A 24,436-nucleotide genomic window follows, 5' to 3' on the forward strand; every position below is an offset into this window, starting at 1 on the left:
GTATGCTGCAGGTGCCCCATGATGAGTGTGTCTATATATGGAGCTATCCTCCTCCACCTCCTGTCTCCACTTCTACACACATCCTGCATGCAGCTATCCCCTATCTTCTCCAGGTTTTCCCATTTGTGTCCTCCTCCTCCTCCTCCGCTCTGGCATTCTCCCGCTCTTCATCCTCCTTCATTTGTTTAATCCTCTCCTATACTCCTCCTTCTCTGTCATTCCCCTGCACATCTGAGATCGGTCTTCCTCCTCCCTCTGCTGAAGCGCTGGAGTTTCAGATTGCTACTGGTGTGGGTCTACGCTTTAACAAAAGATAATAACCACATGACAAATATAATATGAGTGTTTTAAAAATAAAAAGGCGACAAAATAGAAGTAGGGAGGCCAGATGGAGCAAAGCACACAGGGCAGGCAGCCGTGCTCTATTTTGCATTTAGGCAAAATGCGGCCACAATAAAGAATTCATGACAAAGTGGCTGAATAATTACACACGACTTAATGCACAGCAGAAACTCAAGAGAGCTTAGTGATAAAAAAAGTTAGGCTCAGGCTGCTTCTGTCCAGGTAAAGTGTCTTACCTCCCATGCTTGAGCCAAATATAGACTGTGTACATCGGAAATGCCCAGGGCCCTGCATATTATATATAGCACGCTGCCTGGGATGTGTGACAGCAGCTCCACCACCTCTCCTGCCTACCCAATGGATTAAAAGAAGTCAGAAACACCAAGCTGGATGATACATATCCTTTATTTCCATTATCATTGCTTCAGCCACACCGTTACTTACACATTCACCGATATCCTGCGACCTGGTACAGCTGTCCCGACTGAAACAATCGCCCTGACTGAACCCCTCACTCAAATTCTCAGCTTTAACCAATAAAAAAGTAAACCTCTTGAATAAATTATATATAAAAAAAACGATTGAAAATCAAAAAGAATACCAATTCGAGAAAGATAAATACAGCATAAACAATGTTATTTCATCATCGTTGTTTTTGACCACAGAGATAAACAATTGCTAGGTCTCCATTTAGTCGTCATTAGTAGTATTAGTATCAAGTTCATTGTCAGATTTTGCTTAAAGCATCACTTATATAATTTTTCATTGCATCAAGTTGACATCATTCATGTTAATATAAGCATGCAAACATGTTTCCCCATGACCATTCAGAACTGCACTAACACGAAGACAGCGAGAGAGAATAGAGAGGACGGAAGGGGGGCGTCGTACACAGAAAGAAAGAAAGAGGGCAAGATGGAGGGATGTGAGACAGCAGAGGGAGCTGGAAGGAAGGTGGGGGGGGAGAAAAAATAGAGCGAGAAATGGATAGGTGAGGGGGAAGGTGGAGGAGTGGAGCGGGAGGAAAGGTAAGGATTGCTGGAGGAGAGAATGAGTAATCAGACAGTAATCAGACAGACAGAAACAGAGGGAAGAAGAGAATAAGGGAATGTGCTGGTTGCACTATGAGCGTTGTAATCTATCACCAGGCAGTAACACAAGGGCTAAATAGGGTAGACACAAGCAGAGAGAGAGAGAGAGGCTGGGAAAGAGAGAATTATGGGGCCTCGAGACCAATGGATCAATACCATATCTACTTATACAAGCGGGTCGATAATCCCAACGCTGACAAACCACACGGAATACTTGCAGGTATGTTGCGGGATGTGTCACCTCCCATATACCTGAACAAGCAAGCCGGTGAGTCTCACTGCAATTGCACGGACCAAAGGTAAAGAGAAAGGAACTAGATCCCTAGCCTGAAACACGCACACACTCCTCCACAGACGTGTGTGTGAGTGAGAGAGGATGAGAGAGAAATGGCAACAATAGCAATACAAGTAGCTGTAGTGAGGTGTTGTACTGTTGTTTTGCTGAGGTTACAGTAGTAGTCGTAGTAGCGGTGACAGACATGGCTTTATAAGTCTGTATCGGTTTACACAGGAAGTGCAGAAATTCCAGGCGCTTGTTTTCTCACAACACCTCCTCCTTGTTGTCTTGCTTTAAGGGGATCTAAATTTGTCATGATCTGTAGGCCGCAACAAAATGAGTTTTTTCGCCTTCACTTTTTTTTGTGTTCCTTCTCGTAAACACACCCAACAATTCAGTTTTCAATCACTGTGCCATCTGGTTTTTCCCTCGGACATACGGTACACAAATTACTGAAAGAAGTACACAATCAACACAGTTACTTACATCAGGCAAAGGGTCAGAGAGGAGAGGAGGGTTGAATGATTGGCAGCTGATTTCAGAGACGACATAGACAATACAAACTAATGTCTATGAAAGACAGTGTTTCCCCACCTAGTGCAATGAGGCACGTATAGTACACACACACATTCTCTCACACACACACACGCACACACACCCAAAATGGCTCCTTGTAAAGACACGGGACAGAAGACACGTTTGGCTCCGAGACAAGCGTTTCTGTGTCTGTAGATGCCGGGATTTGAGGAGTGAGGGAAGCGAAGACAGAAAAAGGACGAGGGAGGGGGTGAGCACAGAAACGTGTCACACACAAGGTCACAGTGACACACAGGCATACGCACACACACAGACACGCACAAATACAAAACAAACACACCCACAAACACGGAAACACACACTAATAAAAGCAACACGCACGTGTGTGTCCTTCTAAAGTCTTGTCAGGGACATGATGTGGACTTGAAGATAAATAATTGTCTCAGTTGAAGCTGGACGATGACTTCTTGAGAAAAGAAAAAAAAAAAAGTCCTGGAGTGGTGATATCCTTCCCTGTGGGATACATCCTCTTGCGAGTGCACTCCAAACAGATGCTGGTCCGATCCTAAACGCAGGTTTCATTCAACCTGTGTAGTCCTACATTAGGAAACGTCTGCCAGTTTGGCCAGAAAGCAGAGGACGATCAAATAGTCCATGTCTCTTGGAAGCTCACACCATCGCATCCTCAGTGGACTGTAAAATGGCATGAATAAATTCCTTTCCTGATGGCTTTATGTGTACTTTATCACACAAACAACAGAGCAAAATAAAATAAAAAATTGATACTGATGAGCACCATGGTGGTGACAAAAAGCACGAGGAAGAGGGACACATTTCAAGGTTGCGTAACATGCTTAAACCAATGAGTTTGTCCTAATTTTTCACTCCTCTGACATCAATAAAGACCACTGGACGCTTTGTCGTCTTTCCTCTGGGGAAAATAAGCGAGTTAAGTCTGAAACGAGGATGCGGAGCCTGGAGAAGGCATCCAAAATGGCCGGGAGAATCCACCTCCAATGTTTTGTCCTGGAAAGTACTACATGAGATGTTTTCCCATACAGTACGGCATATACTGTACACCAATATTGCAAAGAAAAATATCGACATAGTGATTTTCTTCTTTTATAGTCTGTACAAGGGCATGAACCTTTGGTCCTGGTTGAAATGACCATTCTAGGATGGCTTTCTTTTTTTCTTCTTTTTTTTTTGGTTTCCAAGAGAGAAAAGTTTGTCACATCACACTCCTCCTAGATGAAATACTACACTAATCTGAAGCACACATGAACTACGCACATACTACAAACTCTGTGTTTATTCGTGTGTGCATGTGTGTGTGTGAGTTATGTGTTTGTTCCCTTGCTAGATCTCAAATTTACACCCGAAATCCGTCCTACTGTACTATTTAGTATCTGCGTGTGTTTGTAAATGTGTAGTCTGATGCTCAAAGTGTAGCTTGTGATGGATGTTGTTTGTTCGGCACAGGACTTGGAGGATTCATTAGCAGGAGCAAAACAGCACTAGCAGTTGGACACTAGCAGTGTCTCCGCGTCTCTCTTTCTTTGATGGAGAGAATTATTCACAGATGAGAGGAAAGAAAAGGAAAGTCTGGAGCTGGAGAGATGAGAATGACCTGAGGAAAGAGGGGATAAGGGAGAAGACGCAGATTAAGCAGAGAGAGACGGTAGGGGGTGAGAGAATACATAAACAGTATGCAGTACTGTAAGTGTGGAGGGAGGAGGGGGAGATGCATTGCATAACCCATAACATCTAGATTATACAGATGCTTCTGCCTTAGAGCTCTTACATCTGACAGCACCACAGCCTCCACTTTATCACACACTCGCAGTTAGGTCATGCCTTTAAAGACTTTCTGTGTAAATCTGACTTGAGAGCATCTGCTGCACAGTACGTGGATGTTCTTTAAGATTCCAGCACAGCGAGTCCTGTTTACAAGCAGAAATCAAGGAGGTATTGGATTGTATGTGGAATAGTGATATAAATTCCGATACACTGTTGCCTAGAAAATAATCCCACAGTATGTGTGAAAGCATGCTGATAAGATAAAAAAAAAAATATGTCAGATCTAAAGAAGGAGAGGCTCACAGTTTTAATCGGAGTGAGGACTGTCCACCACGATGTGCGGCTTAGGGGAGGACGCTGTAGCAGTCTTCGACACAAATGTACCGATTGCTTTTTCCTGCAGGGAAAGAGATTTTGCTTATGTTAATTATGCATAACAAAATAACCACTTTTTATACATTCAGTTGAAATAAATTAAATGCTAATTAAATATGCTATAATACTTAATGTTGATGTTACGCTAGAGTACCACCACTACATGTACTATTATTACTTCTGTACTTAGTGGTGGAAAGCAAGTAAGTATATTTACTCAAGTCCTGCACCTAAAAGAACAGTTCCATATTTGGACTGCTTATTCACTACCACTTTCATTTTTGTACGGTAAATATGAAGCTTAGCTTAGCACAAAGACTGGAAATGAGAGGAAAAAGCTAACCTGGCTCAGTCCAAAGATAACAAAATCAGCCTACCAGCACCTGTGAAGCTTATATAATTAACACATTATATCTCATTTGTTTAATCCGCACAAAAACAAGGGAAAAATGAAATGTTGTGGTGGATTATAAGATAAGCAGCTGCTGGCGGTCGCTTCATATTTATCCTACAGATACAGTATGAGAGTGGTATCGATGTTATCATCTAACTCGCTGCAATAAAAAGCAAATAAACACTAAGAACTATTCCTTTACATACAGTTTTGAGTAGCTCCACATTATGCTACAATATTTCAGAGGAAAATATAGTATTAATAACTCTTCTACAGCTAATTACCTTTCCTTTGATTAAGGTTTGGCATGCAAAACACAATTAGCTTTTAAAATATGATTAATCTTTATAGATTAATTACCCCAAAATATATAAAGTAATTAAAATGTGTTCCACATAACGGCCTATTCTCCTTATTGAGTACATTTAATTTGGAAAAATTAGTACATTTTTCTTTTAATCTGAGACTTTTACTTGTAATAGAATATTTAAAATTTTTGGAACTGCTTCTTTTTGTTATGTAAAACACCTGAATAATTAATTTATCACTGCTACTTTAAGGTTTCTGTACCATTACTTCTATACTATTATCACTACTGCTATTCTTCAGGTGTCACTATTGCTTCTACCACGACTTCTAATGATAACCATAATCATTTGATAAAATCATTTTGGTTATCAGGCCCAGAACCAACAGAAGAACTGAACATAACATATGTGGTAAGAGATCATACTCATGACACATGAATGCACATACACACTCACACACACACACACGAACAGACACACACATGAACACACGTGATCATATGCTCATTACCTCCACAAGCTGATGCCAGTGCTCTATTGGTTTGCGTGGATTGGCCAGCATGGCCGTCCAATGCTCCCTCCCTGGACCTTCAGCTTCGCTTCCCACACGACACATCCCTATAACCTCGTTATGACCAATACTGACATGCAGCAAGGGATGGAAGCAAGGACAGGAGAGACAGAGAGAGAGAGAGAGAGAGAGAGAGAGAGGATATAATAAAGCAGGGAGAGAGAAGGGGAGACAGAGCTTGTAAGAAACAGGCAGAGAGAGTCTCATTTATCAACCTTGAGTACTGGGAAAAGAGTACAGCGTCTGAGGAAGGATATTGAATAGCAGCTCACAAATACACACAGCCCTGCATAAAAGCTTGATGTCAGCGGGGAAGCAGGCACGAGCACAAACATACAAAAGCACGCACCTATGGAGATGCCAAATGGAGGGCAGACTACATAATAGGGAGGCGGTGCATCTATACACAAACACATCAACCAGCCAAGTGTTGCTGCAAGCGTCAGACAGACAAACACTGGCAGGGTTACACTTCTTCCATCACCATTAGCATAAATCATGCTTATTCATGAGGTGCCCGTCTATGTAAAACAGAGAACGTCCACCAGGAGGCTGACTCATGAGGGGGCCCTCGTCGTGTTCAACACAGCCGCAACACCATGAATGTGACGACCCAAAAGCAACAGCAAACATCACAGCGCTGTGTGCAAACACACATTCAATAAGCAGCACACTTCACAGTAATGATCAACTTCATCATTATAATAACACCTCAGCTTGCTCACCAGTCATAGTCCATCACGGCAATGATGATGGATACACTTTCTATATTTTCATTGGGAATGTCAAACACCAGCGCCTCGTTGTACGTGGGGTTCAGTGTGTTCTTCTTAATGGAAGTCTTCCTCTTTTTTAGCCTTCGCCCGTCACAGATCAAAGAGGCCTTCACGTACGGGTCTGAAGGAGAGACGAGAAACAGAGGGAGAGGAAGACAAGGAAGATGGGAGGCATGGGAAAAGAGGGAGGTAGATGAAAGGGAGTAGTGGGGGAGAAAAAAGGAAGGAAGAGAAGGAATGGAGATGAGGAGCAGTGAAGAAGAAGAAAGAGAGAGGGATATAGAGAAGGAGGGGGAGGAAGCAGAGAGAAAAAGATAAGGGGGGACTCCTGCAAACGCTGTTATGTATTATGCTCACAGGTATCCGCGTCTGTAACACATAAAAGGCATGAAAATCAAGTCACCTTGGCAAAGCTGGATTAAAAACACAAAGGGAGAAAAGCAGCACAGGTTGAATCACTTCGGTTATCCATTCAACATGTGCAGCTCAGTGACAGCAGCCAGGGAAAACACACACACCCACGACTCCATTTTTATGCTGTATTTTAAAGCATCTTTAAGGTACTGCAATCATCTCGGGATCACTGTGGCAATAATTACAGCGGGCAGTCATCATCATTTCAGATCTCATTTAATCGACGAGGGCTTTGCCGTTGGAAACAAGTCTTTAAGTGAAGGATAACTAAAGAATAAAACCTTTTATATTGCCTTTATTAATTTAGTATTAGCTTGAGCATTCACATTTCTTGACACCAGTCTCCCGGGTAAAACTATTATTGTTTTTGTCTATTTCTGCCGACGTAATTGGTGCTGCACCTGCAGCTGATTGTGCTCGCAACAAAACATATTGTAGCAAATTTTTACTGGTTGTTGTGTTTGTAAGTAATAAACTTTATAGCTTCGGGTAGTATATTCATAATGTATAAACTCCACCTCTACTTCTTGAAGGAAAAATCTAACTTCAGATTCTCTAACACAGTTAGAAACGATCAGTCTGGCAATGCTAGATGCACTTCAGGAATTATTTAGCAAAGATTTATGGTAATTTACTTTTTTGCATCTTCCCTTAACATGCTTCATCTACCTCTACTTCAGTTAGTGATTTATTCAGTTTGGAAAAATGTCTTTGCTAAACTTTTTTTGCGCAAACTTCAGAAAGAGGAAACAGTAATGATAATAAAAGTAAAAGCGAGAGAGTTTTACAGCAAAAGAGGGGTTGAAATCCTCAGTCAAAGTGCAACATACTATATCTTGCAGCTGAATTTCATTCTGGTTCGTTGAGGATGCTGTTGGTGGAGGAAACTCTGCATCATTTGGTGCTAAGAGTTTACTTGTGATGGGTACATATGAATCATAAAATTATCAATCAGAATAAAATATAATGAAATAACTCAAAGGAATCCACATACATCACCGGTGGCTGTTTATAGACAGTGTTAAAGGTGTTCTCTGTCATATTTTTCCTTTTAATGAGTTTCCAGTCAGACTGCTAGCTGGAGGTCTCGCAGCAGCATGACCTATGTGTGTGGGTGTGTGTGTGTTAATCCTTTACCTGAGAAGCCAGTCAGGTCCATGGCTTTGAGGTTGGTGGCCTTGATGACTGTAGCAGTGAGCCTGCCTGCAGTGGGCAGGTAACACAGCGAGAAATTAAGCTCCCCGAGATCAGCCTTCTCCTGTAGGTCACCACACACACAAACACAGACAGACAGGGGGATCAGAAATGGAGCAGGGACGCCGTGATCACACACACATGGCTTCAGATAAGAAAAAAAAAACACTAAGAGACAGATATGCTTTGGTGTGCAATGATTGTCTGTGGCCAGAAAAGAGCCAAGTCTGTGACGGACGGCGGCAGACAGCAGACATCCTAATGCGGACAGGCAGAGTGTTTAGGCAGGGGGGACGTGCCGTCACTGTAAATGAATCATATGCCAATCTGTCGATGTCCCCGAGTAGAGGAAAGTGTTAAGTAGAGGTGACGATTCTCTAGGCTTTTTATATCTCTCCCCCTCTCCCTCCATCTACTGATCTTCTCGCTGCCTGTGGTCTCAGTGGCACCACAGTAATGACACCGGTGGTATTCAGGGCACACTGTGGCATGATGGCTCCTTAGTGGCTTTGAGCCTCACTAATCAATATTTCCCTGGGTGAAACAGTGAAATACGTTGAGAGGCTGATGCTTTAAACTTATTTAATAAATGAAACATCCATGCCAAAACAATTTAAGACTTTGCTCTGTCTAATTTGCTAATAGCGTTCTATGAATATTTCATATAAATCTACTTGGACGCCGCGTGATAAAAAGTTTGGATGTGGCCAGCGGTGCCTTTCCAGTAATCTATCTGGACTCTCCTGAGCTGTGTTTTTACATTACCAGACTCTCAATGAATCTATACTGCAGACAATTTCCAGTCTGCAGTATTCTGTTCATCCCCTCCATACACTGTATATATAATTCAGACAATGATGTGCATGCTTCTCTGAGTCAGATGAAAGCAAAGAAAGATTGTAATCATTTAAATCCTGTAAGAAACTGAAAACTTAACCACAACAAAACGCTTAATCTCCAAAATGTAAATACCACTGAATTGATAGCATTGGAATATTTTAGTTCATAAACCATCTATCTGAATTTATGTGGTTTGAATTCTTATTTCTACAGAGCCTGAAAGTGACCACAGAGAGAAAAAATATATATATCGAGGCCACGATTTACCAATTCGTAAATCGTTCCCACGTTTTGATTAATACCTGGGTACAAATTAAATAATTAAATTGGTTTAGCAGTGCACAAGGCCAAGTCATTCATTCCAGCTGCCACCTGCTTAAGGCACTTGTCCTTGGTTGTAGATAGCTCTGGATAGAGACTCTTACTTTAGCTTTACTTTAGCCTGGGGATGAGTTATTATTGTTAATAAACAGCAGTTAACGAGGATATCCAGAGCTCGTGGATTATATCTTCTCCAATATGCTGATTTGGAAGATGCTATCGACTTTATAGTTGGTCAACAGGAAGACCCTAGAAAACTTCAAGGTTACCGGTGGATGCGTACTTAAAGCAGGTGCACTGCATTTCGTGCTTCGGGGAGGCTGGTCTGTGCTGGCTCTCTGTATATACACTTATCTCGGGTGCACGGATTAACCAACACATGGGAACGATTTAACTAAATTCAGGCCACGACTTACATCTTGTGCACTCAGATTAATAAATCGTGGCCTCAACTTATTTATTTTTTCTCTCTATGGCAACTCCCAGAAAGGACAGAGGTGCGACTGATTTCATTAAGGTTTGGTTGATTATCCTCGGTAGCCTGAATGTTCTATTTTTAATTGTTGGTGTCTGAATTTCATCAATCTACTCATCAATCTATTCATTCAATTGCTTATGAGATTCAAATTATTGTGGCCTTTCTTTGCCTACATAGAGTCACTGTTGCTATGATAGTATGAGGTGACCAGACTGTACGACACATATCAAAACCTGCACATTGTTTTCTGTCAACAGCATATTCACATATTTGTTTTATATTCTCATCACGTGTGCGCACTGCATATCTCTTTGTGTTTGTATTTACTATTTGACATACTGCAATATGATTTTTGGACATTTGTATCCTTATTTCTAATTTATTTTCTCTTCCCTTCAAGCTGTAATTCAGATTCATTTTCAAACCATGAGTGCATGCATTTGTACTTGAAATCTAGAATTGAAACTGTCACTCGTGTCATGTTTGATATGCTCTATTCCTGGTTCTATCTTATTTACCACTGCTCAGGTCCATAATTTGCAGCTGCAACGGCCTGATATTGCCACACGGCTCATTCAAATTTCATCTCATCTAATCTAACGTGGGCATCTCCTCTAACCGAAAGTGATTGCTTTGTGTTATTTCTGCAGCATCCTCACCGCGGTGCCCTCCACGATGTCCCTCCAGACGGGTTTGTCCCCGCTGCCCTCGCTGAAGTCCAGCAGGTTGTCCACCACTACCTGGCCGATCAGGTCGTGTCTGGAGAAGCGGTCGAAGTCGTACACGGAGAAATGCAGCTTCCTGGAATGTAGCTCATTCAGCGGCACGCCGAACTGAAACGTCTCGTTGAACACTGGGTTTAAGGTCTTTCTGTGGACCTGAGAGAGAGACAGACAGACAGAGTTAGAATTTATAGTAACATTTTACATTACAGCCCACAAATTACAATCATTATTTTGTACAGGTACCAATAGGTACAAGGGAATTAGTACACAGAATGAGGGGGGAACAAACATTATTTTACCCTGTAACAACACTATAATTACAATGAAAATGGGGTTAACATGGGACTACTTTCTTTTATAACCCACATACCCCAGACTTATAATAAAGGGTGCTCTGGCTCACATTTTCAATGCTTTGTTTTGATTGTAAAGTACAAAGAGTAATGGACATCACATCAGCTGGAATTACTCATGCATGCTTTTAAAAAACAGTTGGTAAAATGGTTGGAGAAAATAACATTTTATTTTTTCAATATATTAATAACTCGCCACAGTATCCTTACACTGTGCATTTTGTGGAAGCATTATGTATCCGGCTCCTTAATTTGTCATGATTTGATGGTTTAGGTTCTTCTGTCACAACAGTTTTGAGCATCAGATATATTTGACATTGGATCCCAAAACTGCATTACTGTTCCTGTAACTGTATTTCATTATTTATAAAACATAAAATAGCTAGTTATAGCTACACAGGTACACCCTTATTTTCAGATTAAGCCTGTTCCCCATCAACAAAAATAATGTACACTAAATTAATAAGAAGAATTATATATTTAAAAACTTTTTACACTGTAATTTCCTAAAATATATTTGTTAATAAGTCATGATTTTAAAATAAATTAAACTATAACTAATTTAACAGAAATATCAACAATGTTACCCAGTTTTCCTCATTTTTCCTGCCTTGTTACCCAGTAAAGCTCTTATTGCCAGGCCTCTTGTCTTCTTCTCTTAAACTTACATATTTGTCTCTGTATAAGTAATGTATTGATACCCTGTATACTGAATACTTACATAGTAATTTGTGTGCTGAAATTTAAAGTTAATTTATTTTCTGGCCAGGCTACAGATTTTGCCTTTCATGTACCACCATATTTACATCTGAGACTTTTCCATTGATGATTGCATTCCAGTCACAGACATGAGTCAAGATTTCTGTAAAGATAAATTCAAGACTGATTTTGACAACACATAATGATGTTTTGAAGATGCGTCCAGAATCAAAAGATAAATAATCCATCCGTTGCCGATTTGTTTCTGTACATTTTCAAAGTTGTTTACAAGATGCAACTCGATTTCACTGAGGATTCTGGACATGCCTTAAAAAAAAACACAGTAAGTGCTGTCAAACCAAGTTTGTCTTGTGTCTTATCTGTGACTCAAATGTAACCTTCACTGCAAAAGTCTCATATTTAAAAACTCTACTTATCTAAGTGACACAAAACTGGAGCTATATTTGGTTAAAAATGTTTTTCTAATTTACAAGATCCTCATTTTCTTTAAGTTTTTTTTCTTTGTTTTCCTTTTGCCTGTTTTTTGCTCCTGCAAACAGTTCTTCTTCCTAAACAAACTGGTAACATAAATGGCATCACTTCTTATGAACCAGTGTTTTTTTTTCCTCACAGAAGAACCAGAGACTTGTTGTGAATATAAAAGCTTTGATTAACTGCCTGTAGGATGAATGTAGATGTCATGAAAGCGTTTTAAATTGCTCTGCATTCTTACAGAAACAAGACAGAATATTCCAGAGGGGTTTGATTTGCCGTACTTGTCGAAATGACCTCGAGCAACATAATTAACCTCTACCACAGTGGCTGACCTTGTTCCTCAGCCAGAGGGAGAAAAGTGAATTTCTTCCTTTTCCTGTGGGATGAAGAATCAAATCAAACCTGCTGAAATGAAATAAAAGACCTAAAACTAAATTTAAAGCTCAATATGTTGTTTCCCAACATGTACGAGGTATAGGATTTCTTTTTTTTATGTTCACAACATACTTCCTATTGTATTTGCTCCAATCTAGTTCACCTCTATTTTGACTGTATGTTTTGTTTCCTGCCTTTTCCATCACCTCTATAACCAGTCTAATAAAACGTATCATTCTAAATGCAGTCTGATGGAAAGCGAGTGTTATTTCCTCCTCATCATGTTTTAACACATTGCAGATGACATTTAAATTTGTCTTCAATCTCATTCAATCTCCAACACAATTTCTTTTTTACTATTTGTTGATTTGCTGGAGGGATTTATATGCCATGAAAGCATTTGATATAAATGCTGTCATGCAATGAAGCGGGTGATAATTAAAATGTGACACACACTCGGTTTTCCAAATCCAACTTTTGTGACTGCGTGAGTGGGTCTGTCACTCGGGCTTATTAGCACTTGATGATTACTTGTTAGCTTTGGATCAAACATGCGGCTGATGGAGGCGCTGTGCCTTTAGAAACCAGAAACACAAAGCTCCAACATCGACTCGTAGGTGATGATCTGTTTCTCTTTTGAATTTAGTTGGAGGGATAAAAGCTTGGCAAAATATGAGTGGTGTAAAAATTCCATGTGATTGAAATGAAACAATCATCTGCACTCTAAACAAAAGAGGAACAGTATTATGCAAATGACTGAAGCATTCACTCTTTTCAATGGCTGAATGGGCTTTTGTGATATACGGGAGACAGTCACACAAAGGGGGAAATTTCAAACTGGTAGCTTCATTGTCGCTGAAAGCTTACTTTTCACTGGCTCTACAGTCAGTTCTGACCCTTTCCAGCTTTATGTTTTATCCCAATACTGTACAAAAGGATATTTAAGGATATAAAACTACAACTCACATTTGTGAGGCTCCTGAGCTCACAGGTATTGAGCTTCTCCACAGAGAATAAATTAGAAGAGAGGAGGATATTCGAGGGCTAAGGGTACATTTCCTGGTACAGACTGTCCCGAAATGTACTCAAATATTGACTCTACTGTCCTCAAATACCAGAATAACACACAGGAGTTGAGTAGCGGTGCCCTGTAATAGTCTGAAGCACATTATCTTGAATAAATGATGCCCTAGATTAGATTAGATTACATTAGTGAAACTGTAATGATGGAGGAGACTGGGTCATCAGAGCAGCAGGAGACAACAAGTCAGACCTGATGATGTTTAATGTTTGTTTTCACTGAGGGTACAAGTGAGTGTGGTGGGAGCGGGAGTCACCTTGGTCTGGTATTTCTTCTTCCTGTCTGGCAGTAGGTAGATCTTCACGTACGGGTCAGAGAAGCCGTTGGCGTCTTTCGCTGGCAGGTCCAGAGCTTTCAGGATCTTCACCACCAACTGCTCCGTACTGACACACAAACAGCAAACCCCATTAGACTTTCACATGCTCATAAAAAAGGCATAAAAAGGCAGGGGTCGTACAATTTTACACAAATAATCTATGAGACCCAGACAGGATCAACCCACGCACACACAAACACACACCTGTGCAGGCTTTCTACACACATACTGGTGTAGGAGGTTCTGTGTCTGAAGATAGGGATAACCAAAATAGCGTGTGTGTTTGTGTGTCATCCCTGCAGCTGTATCATGGCTGCACTATCAGCGATGTTAAATGTAAGCACAGTAAGCACAGATGTACAGCCAGTCAGAGAGAGTCTGGCTCATTAATAATCCTTAACACAGTACCCGTTATCCTACACTCACTTTGGGCCACATATACAGAGCAAGATCCACACTAAACCTAAACCTTCCACTATCAGTGTCATCAACGTTTGTTTGTATATTTCTTGTTCATTTTAATCAGTACTGCACTGGTTGTCTAAAGCAGCAGCCGCCAGATAATTGGTGGGGTAGAAAATGAAACGAAAAAAATACTGCTTCTACAAAAAAATATTTTGGGGATTTTCTTTGTGAAATACAACAAAATATTCAAAGGAAATAATCTGCAATCTGTAATGAGGGTTCACATATATACGGCTTTATATCATAGCCAAATAAAGTTGGTTTAAAAGAAGCCCTTAAGATAAAATGATTATATCGGAACATTTTCATTTGATTTCATGAAAGTACACAACAAATCATATATGTTTTATTTGCTTCTTATCCTTATTTATTTCAATAAAAAATCTGTAACCAGCTGTAAACCGAGGTTTAGCCCCAACACCAAAATCTAAAATACAAGTTTGGATGTGGCTAACACTCACACATTGATTGACAGGTATTTTAATTATTAGACAATAAATAAATCGAATTAATTAATGTTTACTGATGCTGCTACAGGTTGTTCAATAGCTGCTGTTCTCATTCTGTAAAATACACCTATATATTCAGTTATATTAGTAATGTATGGCTTTAACTAACTAATTATTTTTCATTAATCTGCTTAATTTTTTCCATTAATCATTTGGTCCTTAAAAATGAATAAAACTCCCAAAACTCAAAGATAATCAGATTACTTGGGTATAAAACAGAGAAAAGCAGCAAATATTAAAATGTGAGAAGCTGGGACCAAACACTTAATCAATTATCAAAATTGTTGCCGATATTTTTCCAACCAACTGGTCAATTAATCAATTTATTGTTTCAGCTTTTACAATAATGATAAGTCAAACTCATTCATTGTATGTATGCAAATATTTTATATTGTGGCCAAAAAATTACAGAAAAATTTTAGTGTCTCACTGAATAAAATGAATATTACATTGTACACCTGTGCTGTATTTTGTGGGATATGTGCTCCAAAAATAGCATTATTGGTCCTCATATCAGCAAACCAATCAAATACTCACTCACAAATGTAGGCACTGTAGCATGAGTCTGTATGTATGTATGTAAGCATAAACACACACGTGAGCACACATTATACACACGTCTTTACATTCATATGCTCCATCCAGAGTCATGGCTGCGACTCACGCACCGTTCATTATGTATTTAATTACCAGAAGAAGATGAAGACAGCTCGGAGGCCTTTAATCAGACCTCGTTAGACTGTGTCTCCCCGTGTTAACCAGTGTGTCAGCACTTCATTAGCTGCTTTAGGAGAGCAGCGTGAACTTTGGGGCTGAGGAATGATCAGCGGGGCAAACGCCAACAGTGACCCCGCCAGTTATAACGTCCTCTGTCCGTGTGTACCAATCACAAATAAGACACGCTTGTTGACAATACAACCGTGGCCAATCCGGACACGTGTTTACCTCTGAATCACATCCAATTAAGGCAATCGGATAAACATGCCCACTCTGCAATCACATCAAATCAGTGAGATGATATACAGGGCAAACTGCTGGAGGAAATTATATTTCCAGCTCTGTCAGATAAATATTTTAACGAGAAAACCCTGACCAATTTAAATATGTATCTAACGATCTTTAATCCAGTATGATTTTGAGACATGTTGGTGGTAGGGACTCTGCAGTCACCATGATTAGCCGGCATGATTCACGGCAATGCTCAGATGTACTATAATTGGAAACGACAGGAAGCGTGTGTCCAAAAAAAAACACCCCTCGTGAATTTTCCTGCATTTCTTGTTTGTCACAAAGACACGGTTGCAGTTTTTCCAGCACTCACGTGTCTTATTACAGAACAAGACATAAGCTTGAACCCAAACCAAGGTTTTTACACAATCCACAGGGCATGCTGCAGAGAATATACCTATTACTGTTCCAGCACAGAGGGAAATTCACGGCCTTATTCCTGGCAGACAATGCCCGAAAGCTATAGCTGCTATTCCCACAGTGGAAATGTGTCAGCTTTTAATGGGATTGTCAATAGAAATGCCTTTCCCAGAGGATCTGAGGAAGATTGACATTGTTGTTCTGACTGTAACACTCTAAACAGCTGGGTCTCACACATTAACATAGCAATTTTATCACAGTTCCAGTGCTAACACCTCTCTACACCTTTGTGTGCAGACATGCCCACACATTATAACCCCAGCCTTTCTTCTTTACTCCTCAGTCACACCCTCTATTCTACTCCTGTCACGAAAACTATTTCCCTCCAGTGTAATGACAGGCTACTACAGCACGACATAAATTATCTTGTGACTTTATATATGGGAAAAAAGGGACACATGAATAGTTATTTCATCATTAACCTCCCTGACCATCCAACTCCCTTGCTAATTCTCTGTAACGCCAGCTATAACACAGTCTGGTGTTATTATGTGTTGACAGTGGCTGCTGTTTAAAGTGGCTCGCCATATATAATTCATGACTGGAACGGCCTCTCGCTCCCTTTCTTTTCTGACCATCAGCACTTTCGCCTGTTGTAATGTTTCTACATGTCGGAGCAGGCAGAAATGGGGACTGCCAGCTGAGCCGCAGACAGACCGAGCTGCACACTCCACCCCACAACCCACAGCCACCCTGACTTACAGCACACACACACACACACACACACAATTCATACACACACTCTCCCATCACCCAGTCCTCACAGCATGGCACCCACCAATTACATACTAAGACAGAGAATATTCAACGGAGAATCGTCAAAGGAGCAAAAAGAAACAATCTGTGCCACACAGTACATGAAATACACTGCTTTGTCACTAACATTTAATGGTGCCACTTTCTTATTTTTCAACATTAATATTTCAGTATGATTATCATAAACCAAAGAGACCACAGTCGAGACAACAACTAGTAGCCTCTCACATCTCATGCTTAGTGGTATGTTGGCTGGTGTTTTTCCCATAAAAAAGAGACTCACTATCTCAAAACTCCATTTCCTACTTGAGTTGGAGGTTTTCTTTCTGTGTCTACTGAAGAGGATAAACACACTGAAAGATATTTTCCCAAGAAGCATCCTCTCTCTGTTCTGTGCCATGAAGAAATTCAGCAAACCCTTGTCTGTTTGCAGCCCTCTGACTTAGTATTTGAAGACCGCTGAGATCAAAGTGGTGCAAAAGCAGAAGCATCAACATTCACCAGAGACAAGAAAAACTACACTTTGGTAGTTCCACTCAGTGTTGGTGTCATCGAACAATGTTCACGTCTCATTTTTAAGGATTCAATTCTCTAAACTCTGCACGCCTATCACAAGCATCCACAGAATGCAAAATTGATGTATTTATTTATTCATCTATTGCTTTTAGCGATGTTAACGACATGGATGGCAATATCGGTAAGCCGGTCCACGTCTTTGGTCCAGACTGAAATATCTCAACAACTATTACTGGATTGCCATTAAATTTGATATTTTCACCTGCACTTTGTGTTTCAACGTATCATCATTCAACGGATTTGTATGATAGCTTATGAAAAGTTATTTCTGATTTTCGTGCATTCTCCTACGATTGTCCAGCCACACCAGCGTGCAGAACCTGTTTAGGCAACAAAACTACTTTCTAGGAAAAGATTGTGGTTTGGGTTCAAATAAGTACGTTTGTTACGTAACTTATGCAGGTGGCGTTAGTTCACTTCGTAAGTTACGTAACAAAAGCTTGGTAAAATAAGTCGATGTTGACATTTGGTTTCACAGGACACAAACAGCTGTCTCCTGGATGAAAGTCATGTGTTTGTTTGACCCATCCATCCACCCCAAACTCCGCCCAACACAGACTTTGTCGCTCTTTATACTACATCACCTGACTTCCTTAGAGGCCTTCCTTAGACATGGAAAAGAAGAACCACAGAAAGGTTTTGTATTTCGCAATATTTTGATCAAAGCAGGAGGTGAGTCAACGGGGCTCCCCACAGAATGCTGGTGCAGCATCTTCAGGCTAACCTGGTGGTGATGTAATGGCCTCATTGTTTACGGTTAAACTTTAGATCTTAAAATGATTGTGGCAATGATTAATTCATGTGAAATGTCTACACTTTTCACATAAAAGGACACTGACAGAGTGAGTAGGTTGTATTGATGTAAGCTCACTGACTTACTTGAAGGCGTAGCGCAAGAGGAAGCTGATCTTGCCGCAGTTGTCGCCCTGTTTGCCTTCGCCCTGGTCGCCCTTGGGCCTGTAGAGCTCCGGTTTGATCTGCCCAATGCTGGTTACCTGCTCCTTCTCCTCGCCGTGGAAATCAGGACTGGAGAGCTGGTGAGTCATGGGCTTGGGCCTAAACAGACACATAAGAGCTCAGAGGGTGAATATTAAGTGAAGAGTGCAGCACACAGATATACACACACTTTAAAAAAAACCTGTGCAACAGTGTGATTCAGCAGCTTAATCAGAGATGCAGCGGTGTGTGAACCATCTAAATGGAGTTTATTTGGATAAGAGTTTACACACCTTTACACATGGATGAATCATAGAACGTGTTATCAAATCAAGGCTACTTGTGTGACGATGGTGCTTCTGTTAAAAATAGTGAAAGGTTCTCTGTGGGTCTTTTCTATTTTTGTAGAATTAAATGCAGCTGTGCTTTGGAAGAATCCGTTAATATCAGCATCAGCTTAAAAAAAGATGTTTTTGGAGATGAAGCTTCATACAAAACTAATATAGAGAGGTCCAAAATAAAGCCCAAGATGATTTACAGATGCCTCAAAAGCCTTCATTAGATGCGGGCAAGATTAAAGCCAATGACGTACAACCAGTATGATCTTTATCAGTGTGCTCACAAAACAACATTTTAACAGGTGAAGCCCTTCTAATCTTCAAATATGTGTTTTCCAATAAATGTATCCTTTAATGATCTCTCCCTGGAGGTTAAGGTGAACTCCTATTTTTATTCCCCATATAATAATAAAAACACACAACTTGAAAAATGCACACACTCTTTTAAGCCCACACACAGGCTCAGTAGACTCATACACTGGGTACTTACCGGGAGGTGACCTGCTGCTGGGAATGAGCGTTGGGCAGGTCTTTATGGGGCTGGGCTCCAACCTCTGAGTTGGGGACATCTGGAGACGTCTGACTCAGCTTCAGAGTTCCTAACAGAGTGAGAAAATGGACAAAACAATCCTCCATGACTCACACGTCTCTTTTGTTAGTGCTATGTGGCCTTAGTCATTACAGCACCTCAGAACATGTCTTTTTTTTTGCAATGCAGGGTCCGCATCATTGATCTCATTGATTTAATTTCATTGATTTAACAGAGAGTGATTAACAGCTGAGAGAAGAGAAGAAATGAGCAGATATGTTTACAATAGCAGAATAAAAGCCAGCATGAAAGGTACATAACACAGAGATATGAGAGAACTGCAATAAAGGCAGCCAGCAAACATTTGACTGTGAATAATGATCAACAACCTGCACCTGACAGCCAGAATAAATAACAGCAGAATGAAAACTCATAGCTGTTAACTGAGCTGTTTCATCAAATCAAGTCCTAAACATCTCTCTGACATCAGTTTATAACGGTCTCTATCTTATTGTGAAAATTGCTTCTTGTTCTAATTGCTGCTTATTTAGGTTCCTGTTGAGCTTAACTGTCCGATTCCAACCACCTCACCATCACATGCTTTCCAGGAAGGATCTCTTAAAGCTACATTGATCAATACCTTTGTGTGTATTTGTGTAATTATTTGGTCTATGAAACATAAAAAAAACAGTGAAAAATGCAAGTTAAAAATGAATTTGATTATCAAAATAGTTGCCAATTCATTTACTGTTGATCATCTATATATCAATCGCCTAATTTCAACAAGCTCTGATAAAACTAGTTGGTAAAGAAAGTTGAACATTTAGCAGCTTAAAGAGAGAGATTTTCTTAGCGGTTTGAAGATGCCAAAACAGAGCTAAAAGAGTAAATAAAAAGTAAATAATATAGGAGTTATATTCACCAGGTGGCCAGAAACATGACTCCAATGGCAAAACAATGTCTGTGTGTTAACATGTTAGCAATGGGAACCTTAAAAGATGATTATGAGGCTCTGCACGATGTGCTGCTTTGAGAAACAAACAAATTAATCCTTTCACAAAAATCCGGTTGCAATTGAAACTTCATCTTAAAATCACAGACTAACTCTTTCTTCCTGTATAACCAAATATAATGTATGTATGTAATAAGAGACTGGGCCAGTAATGTGAAAAAATAATATTCCTTGAAGATAACACTACTGAAAGAAAACCAATTTATACAATAATGGTCAGCATTCATCACGCTGTTGCAGCACAGATAAATTATTTTTACTGTATGCAGGTAGATGTATTCAATTCAGTACCCTGTGAGTGTATTAAAATGAGAAGTTATTGACCGAGGCATTACATTACTCTGACAGTCAGACTGGGATTAAGAGTGTCTAATGTCTGTGAGCTTGCTCCCTCTCTTACCAGCATTGTTGGGGTAGGAGTCCATGTCCAGGTAGGAGGGCTCCTGGGTCTCCTGTGGCCCCCCAACCACACCTCCAACCTCCCCCCTCTCCAGCCCCACCAGGTCAGAGAAATGGGGGTGGTGCTGGCCCTGCTGGCCCAGGGAGGGATAGAGCGAGGACGAGGAGTGGCCCTCCTTCCTCTGCAGCAGGGGCGGTAAGAGTGACGAGCCCACGTTGCCTCCGAGGCTTCCGACACCGGCGCTTCCGGGCAGCAACCCCGATGTCAGGCTCAGGCCTCCGCCCTCTTTGTCCCTCCATGGCAGCCAGCAGAGCTTCCAGGAGACGAAGAGGGAGACGGAGAGGAGGACGATGCCACAGAATGTCACGATGACCGACAGCAGACTGACAGAGATCTCTACAGAAGACATGGAGGGGAGGAAGAAGAAAATAAAGAGATGGAAAAACAGATGATTCAACAAACAGAAGGGAGCCATAACTTCATCATTATAAAGTCTGTATTTACACAGAAAGAAAGAAATCTCAATTAAAAGAAGAGAATGTGGTTTTAACAAGACACGCAGGCACTGCAATGCTTTGAGCTAAATGCTCACATCACACCAATAATGCTTACATGATGACGTTTAGCAGGTATAATGTTTACCATGATCACCAGTTTAGCTAATTAGCACTAAACACAAACTACGGCTGAGGCTGACGGGAATACCAATAGTTTAACAGGTCGTCAACCAGAATATCAAATGATAACAATTTTAAAATTTGACCTGATGATGGTGCTAGATCAAAAGTAAGGGGATCACCAATTACAATCTGAATCTATACCATCGATTTTTCACTCTGGACCAAAGTGGTGGACTGACAAACAGACCTGCATTGCCATCCATAGAGCCATGCTGCTTAGCATGTGCACATGTGTACACCTCCTGTATTTATTTATTAACGTTATACATAAACCTAAAAAATCCACAGTAAGCCACTGCATGATCAACAATCCATACACCCCCTTCACACACACACACACACACACACACCATCACCACCAGCATCACGACAACATCTAAAAAAATCACAAATCACGGAGCAGGAGAAGGAACCCGCTGTAGGCGTAAATTGATGCAACCATCCCCTGAAGCTCATATCTCACATTTGAATCCTGAGCTTAAAATGGGGGCAAACGTTGGCAAAGTTGATATTCTTAGGGGAGGAGAGGAGATGAGGTGGCAAACAATTAAAAACCAAACACCAACACCCACAGTGATGTCTCTATGCAATGTCATCCTGCATTTCCTCATGGTTATGAGCTTTTTAATCTGTGACGGCTCAAGGATTGTGTTTGTGGGGAGGATGGGATTGGGGGGGGAAGGGTGCGGGGGGGGTTAGGGGTGGTAGCGGATGTGTGAGTTGGGGAGGGTGGAGTATGACTCATCCGAATGAAAAAGTGTACAGAATAAAAGAAAAGCGCAGTTTCAGCACCAGACGGCCGGACAGTTCCAGCAACAGCCTCTGTCAAAGAGAGCCGAAATGAAAGAGAGTCGATCAGCTACAGAACTAGGGGAACTTTGGTAGTTTTGTTACACAACTGCACATGTCTGAGCCTATGATACGTAAATTCATGAATTCATAAATTTGTAAATACCCTATAAATATTCCATGAATATTTATTAAAAAATAGACTAAATATACAATGAATATTCATAATTATCCTAAGCCATTTGAAGTCTAGATAAAAACAGAAAAATAGCATGTTTTGGGTCTGATGACTGTCTTGACTAAAGGACCAATCAGAGCGCACAATGATCTACAGGCTGAAAGCCCTGAACATGAATATTCATAGGTTGTAAGTAGACCGAGAAGACTCATTACGATAGTGTGCAGATTCCCCAAACCGAGTTCCCCAGTTGCAGCATCTAACTGGAATTTTTGCCTCTCGCCATCTTGGTCTTTCTCCAGATGAGGCCCACCAATTAACAGCCCTTCCTGTCTGCGGGCAGGCCAATCATCACCTTTGTGTGGAACAGCAATGTCTTACAGTCGGAGGGAAATGTTTCCTGAAACCCTGACCAGACCAGATCCACACATCCTTTTCCTTCAATTCCCTTCAATTCAGAGTGTCTTTATTGGCATGACAAAGACATAAACACTGTTAAATCACACCACAAAAGTGAATGAAATTTTATCTGTAACAGGCTGACAACAAGACTGAGAGCAAATGAGTGAAAACAAGACAACGGCAGCCAATCCTCGAGCCCCGGGGTACATCTTCTGGAATTTGGTTCGCCTTCTGTCTCCATCCGCCCTCCCTCTCTTTCTCTCTCACTCTCTCCTCTATATAATCCCCTCAAACTCCCCTCATTCCTCGCTGTCATTTCTTTTCCCATGCTGTCTGCCTCTGCACGCTTTGACTTTATTCCTCTCCTCAGCGACTGTCTCTTTGTTCGTCACCCCTACTTTCTCTGTCCCCCCCCCCTCTCTTCTCTGCCTCTCCTTCCTCGCTCTCTCTTTGGTGAATTATTCATCAGTCTGTGTATGTCATTAATCAGCACTTGTTCAAAAGATATGATTGGGGGGCCGCGAAGGTGGGGGATGGGCGAGGGGACATCGATCTGTCGCGGTGGTGAACAAGACGGGGTGGGAAGTAGAGGAAGAAGGGATCAGAAGGGAAGAGAGAGCAAGGCAAGAGAGAACATGACGATGGAGATCAGGAGACGGGAGGAGGGTAAAGTGATGGAGTGGGAGGAGAGGAAACGAGGGCAAAGGAAGGTAGGATTAAGTAGAAAAAACAGGACAGTAGTGATGAAGGGGAATGGAATGAAAGGAAAAACGATCCAAACCACAGAATGGCCGGCAGGACCTGGAAAGACAGGGAGAGGGCTGAAAACAGATTGGTGTACATGTTGAACAGACATATAAGCTGACTGGGTTTATTCCCCCTTTTCGTTTCCTCAGAGGAGGTAAGGGGAGGGGGAGGAAAGGAGGAGGGTTGATAAAGTCGATGCAACTACCACGCCATGTGTGAAAGAGTAGAAACCAAAGAGGCAATGGTAGAGAGAGAAAGAGAAAGCCTATGAACAGAGCGATGGAGGAAAACAACCTGACAATGATTTAGAGCGAAACCTAAAGAGGGGAGGGGTTTAAGAATGAGAAAGGTTAATGTATTGATCTGGAAGGGGAAAAACAAAGCGAGGAGGCAGCGGAGTAGGTTGTGTGTGGTTGGCAGATCAGGGTGCGCTGATAAGACACGGCTGTGATCAAACGTGCGCGGGGACTGTCGGGGGCCAAACCACTCTCCTCCATTTGTCTCTCTTTAGGGCAGTCGCTGTACCTTCACGAGCACTGATCCTGCCAAAGATCCATCGCTAATCCACGAAGCATAAAAAGCGAGTCAGCAGGCGGGTAGGTGGGTGGTTAGGAGGCCTCTGAAGTGCACCGTGAAGAGGGACTGAGACTCCCTGTCAATCAGCGACTGATGCAAGCCCACTGGGAGTCGTACATTGCTCCACATCAAACACATCTCCGCTGCTTACACAAGCCATTCGCTGACAGCTTTCGGCGGTCACCGTCCTGGGAGGGTTTGGAGACTTCCGTCAGCAAACACCGAAAAATCACAGCTGGTAAGCGAGGGGGCCAACGCCTAAAACCATGGTGTGACATTTCTTCACAGAGCCATCCAACTCTCCAGAGGCAACATGCAGCCAATCCAGGCTAATCTACACTGAGCCACAGATA

The 24,436-nt window shown here is 41.3% G+C and overlaps 1 protein-coding gene across 2 annotated transcripts in view; it reads right to left on the reverse strand.

The window, feature by feature from the left end:
- Positions 1-729: 729 nt before the first annotated feature.
- Positions 730-24,436, reverse strand: part of syt3 (synaptotagmin III) — a 34,281-nt gene continuing 10,574 nt past the window's right edge. For both annotated transcript variants that reach the window (XM_037792732.1, XM_037792733.1), the window contains exons 4-13: positions 20,712-21,107; positions 19,261-19,369; positions 18,376-18,552; positions 13,703-13,829; positions 10,378-10,596; positions 8,023-8,143; positions 6,421-6,592; positions 5,636-5,765; positions 4,351-4,444; positions 730-3,877 (exon numbers count right to left, since the gene is read on the reverse strand). In XM_037792732.1, the coding sequence (XP_037648660.1) occupies positions 4,355-4,444; positions 5,636-5,765; positions 6,421-6,592; positions 8,023-8,143; positions 10,378-10,596; positions 13,703-13,829; positions 18,376-18,552; positions 19,261-19,369; positions 20,712-21,107 (1,541 nt within the window). In that variant the 3' untranslated portion in view covers positions 730-3,877; positions 4,351-4,354. The remainder of the gene's footprint in view (positions 3,878-4,350; positions 4,445-5,635; positions 5,766-6,420; positions 6,593-8,022; positions 8,144-10,377; positions 10,597-13,702; positions 13,830-18,375; positions 18,553-19,260; positions 19,370-20,711; positions 21,108-24,436) is intronic.

This window comes from Sebastes umbrosus, chromosome 14 (genome assembly GCF_015220745.1).
Source record: "Sebastes umbrosus isolate fSebUmb1 chromosome 14, fSebUmb1.pri, whole genome shotgun sequence".
In the NCBI taxonomy this organism is placed as follows: Eukaryota; Metazoa; Chordata; class Actinopteri; order Perciformes; family Sebastidae; genus Sebastes; species Sebastes umbrosus.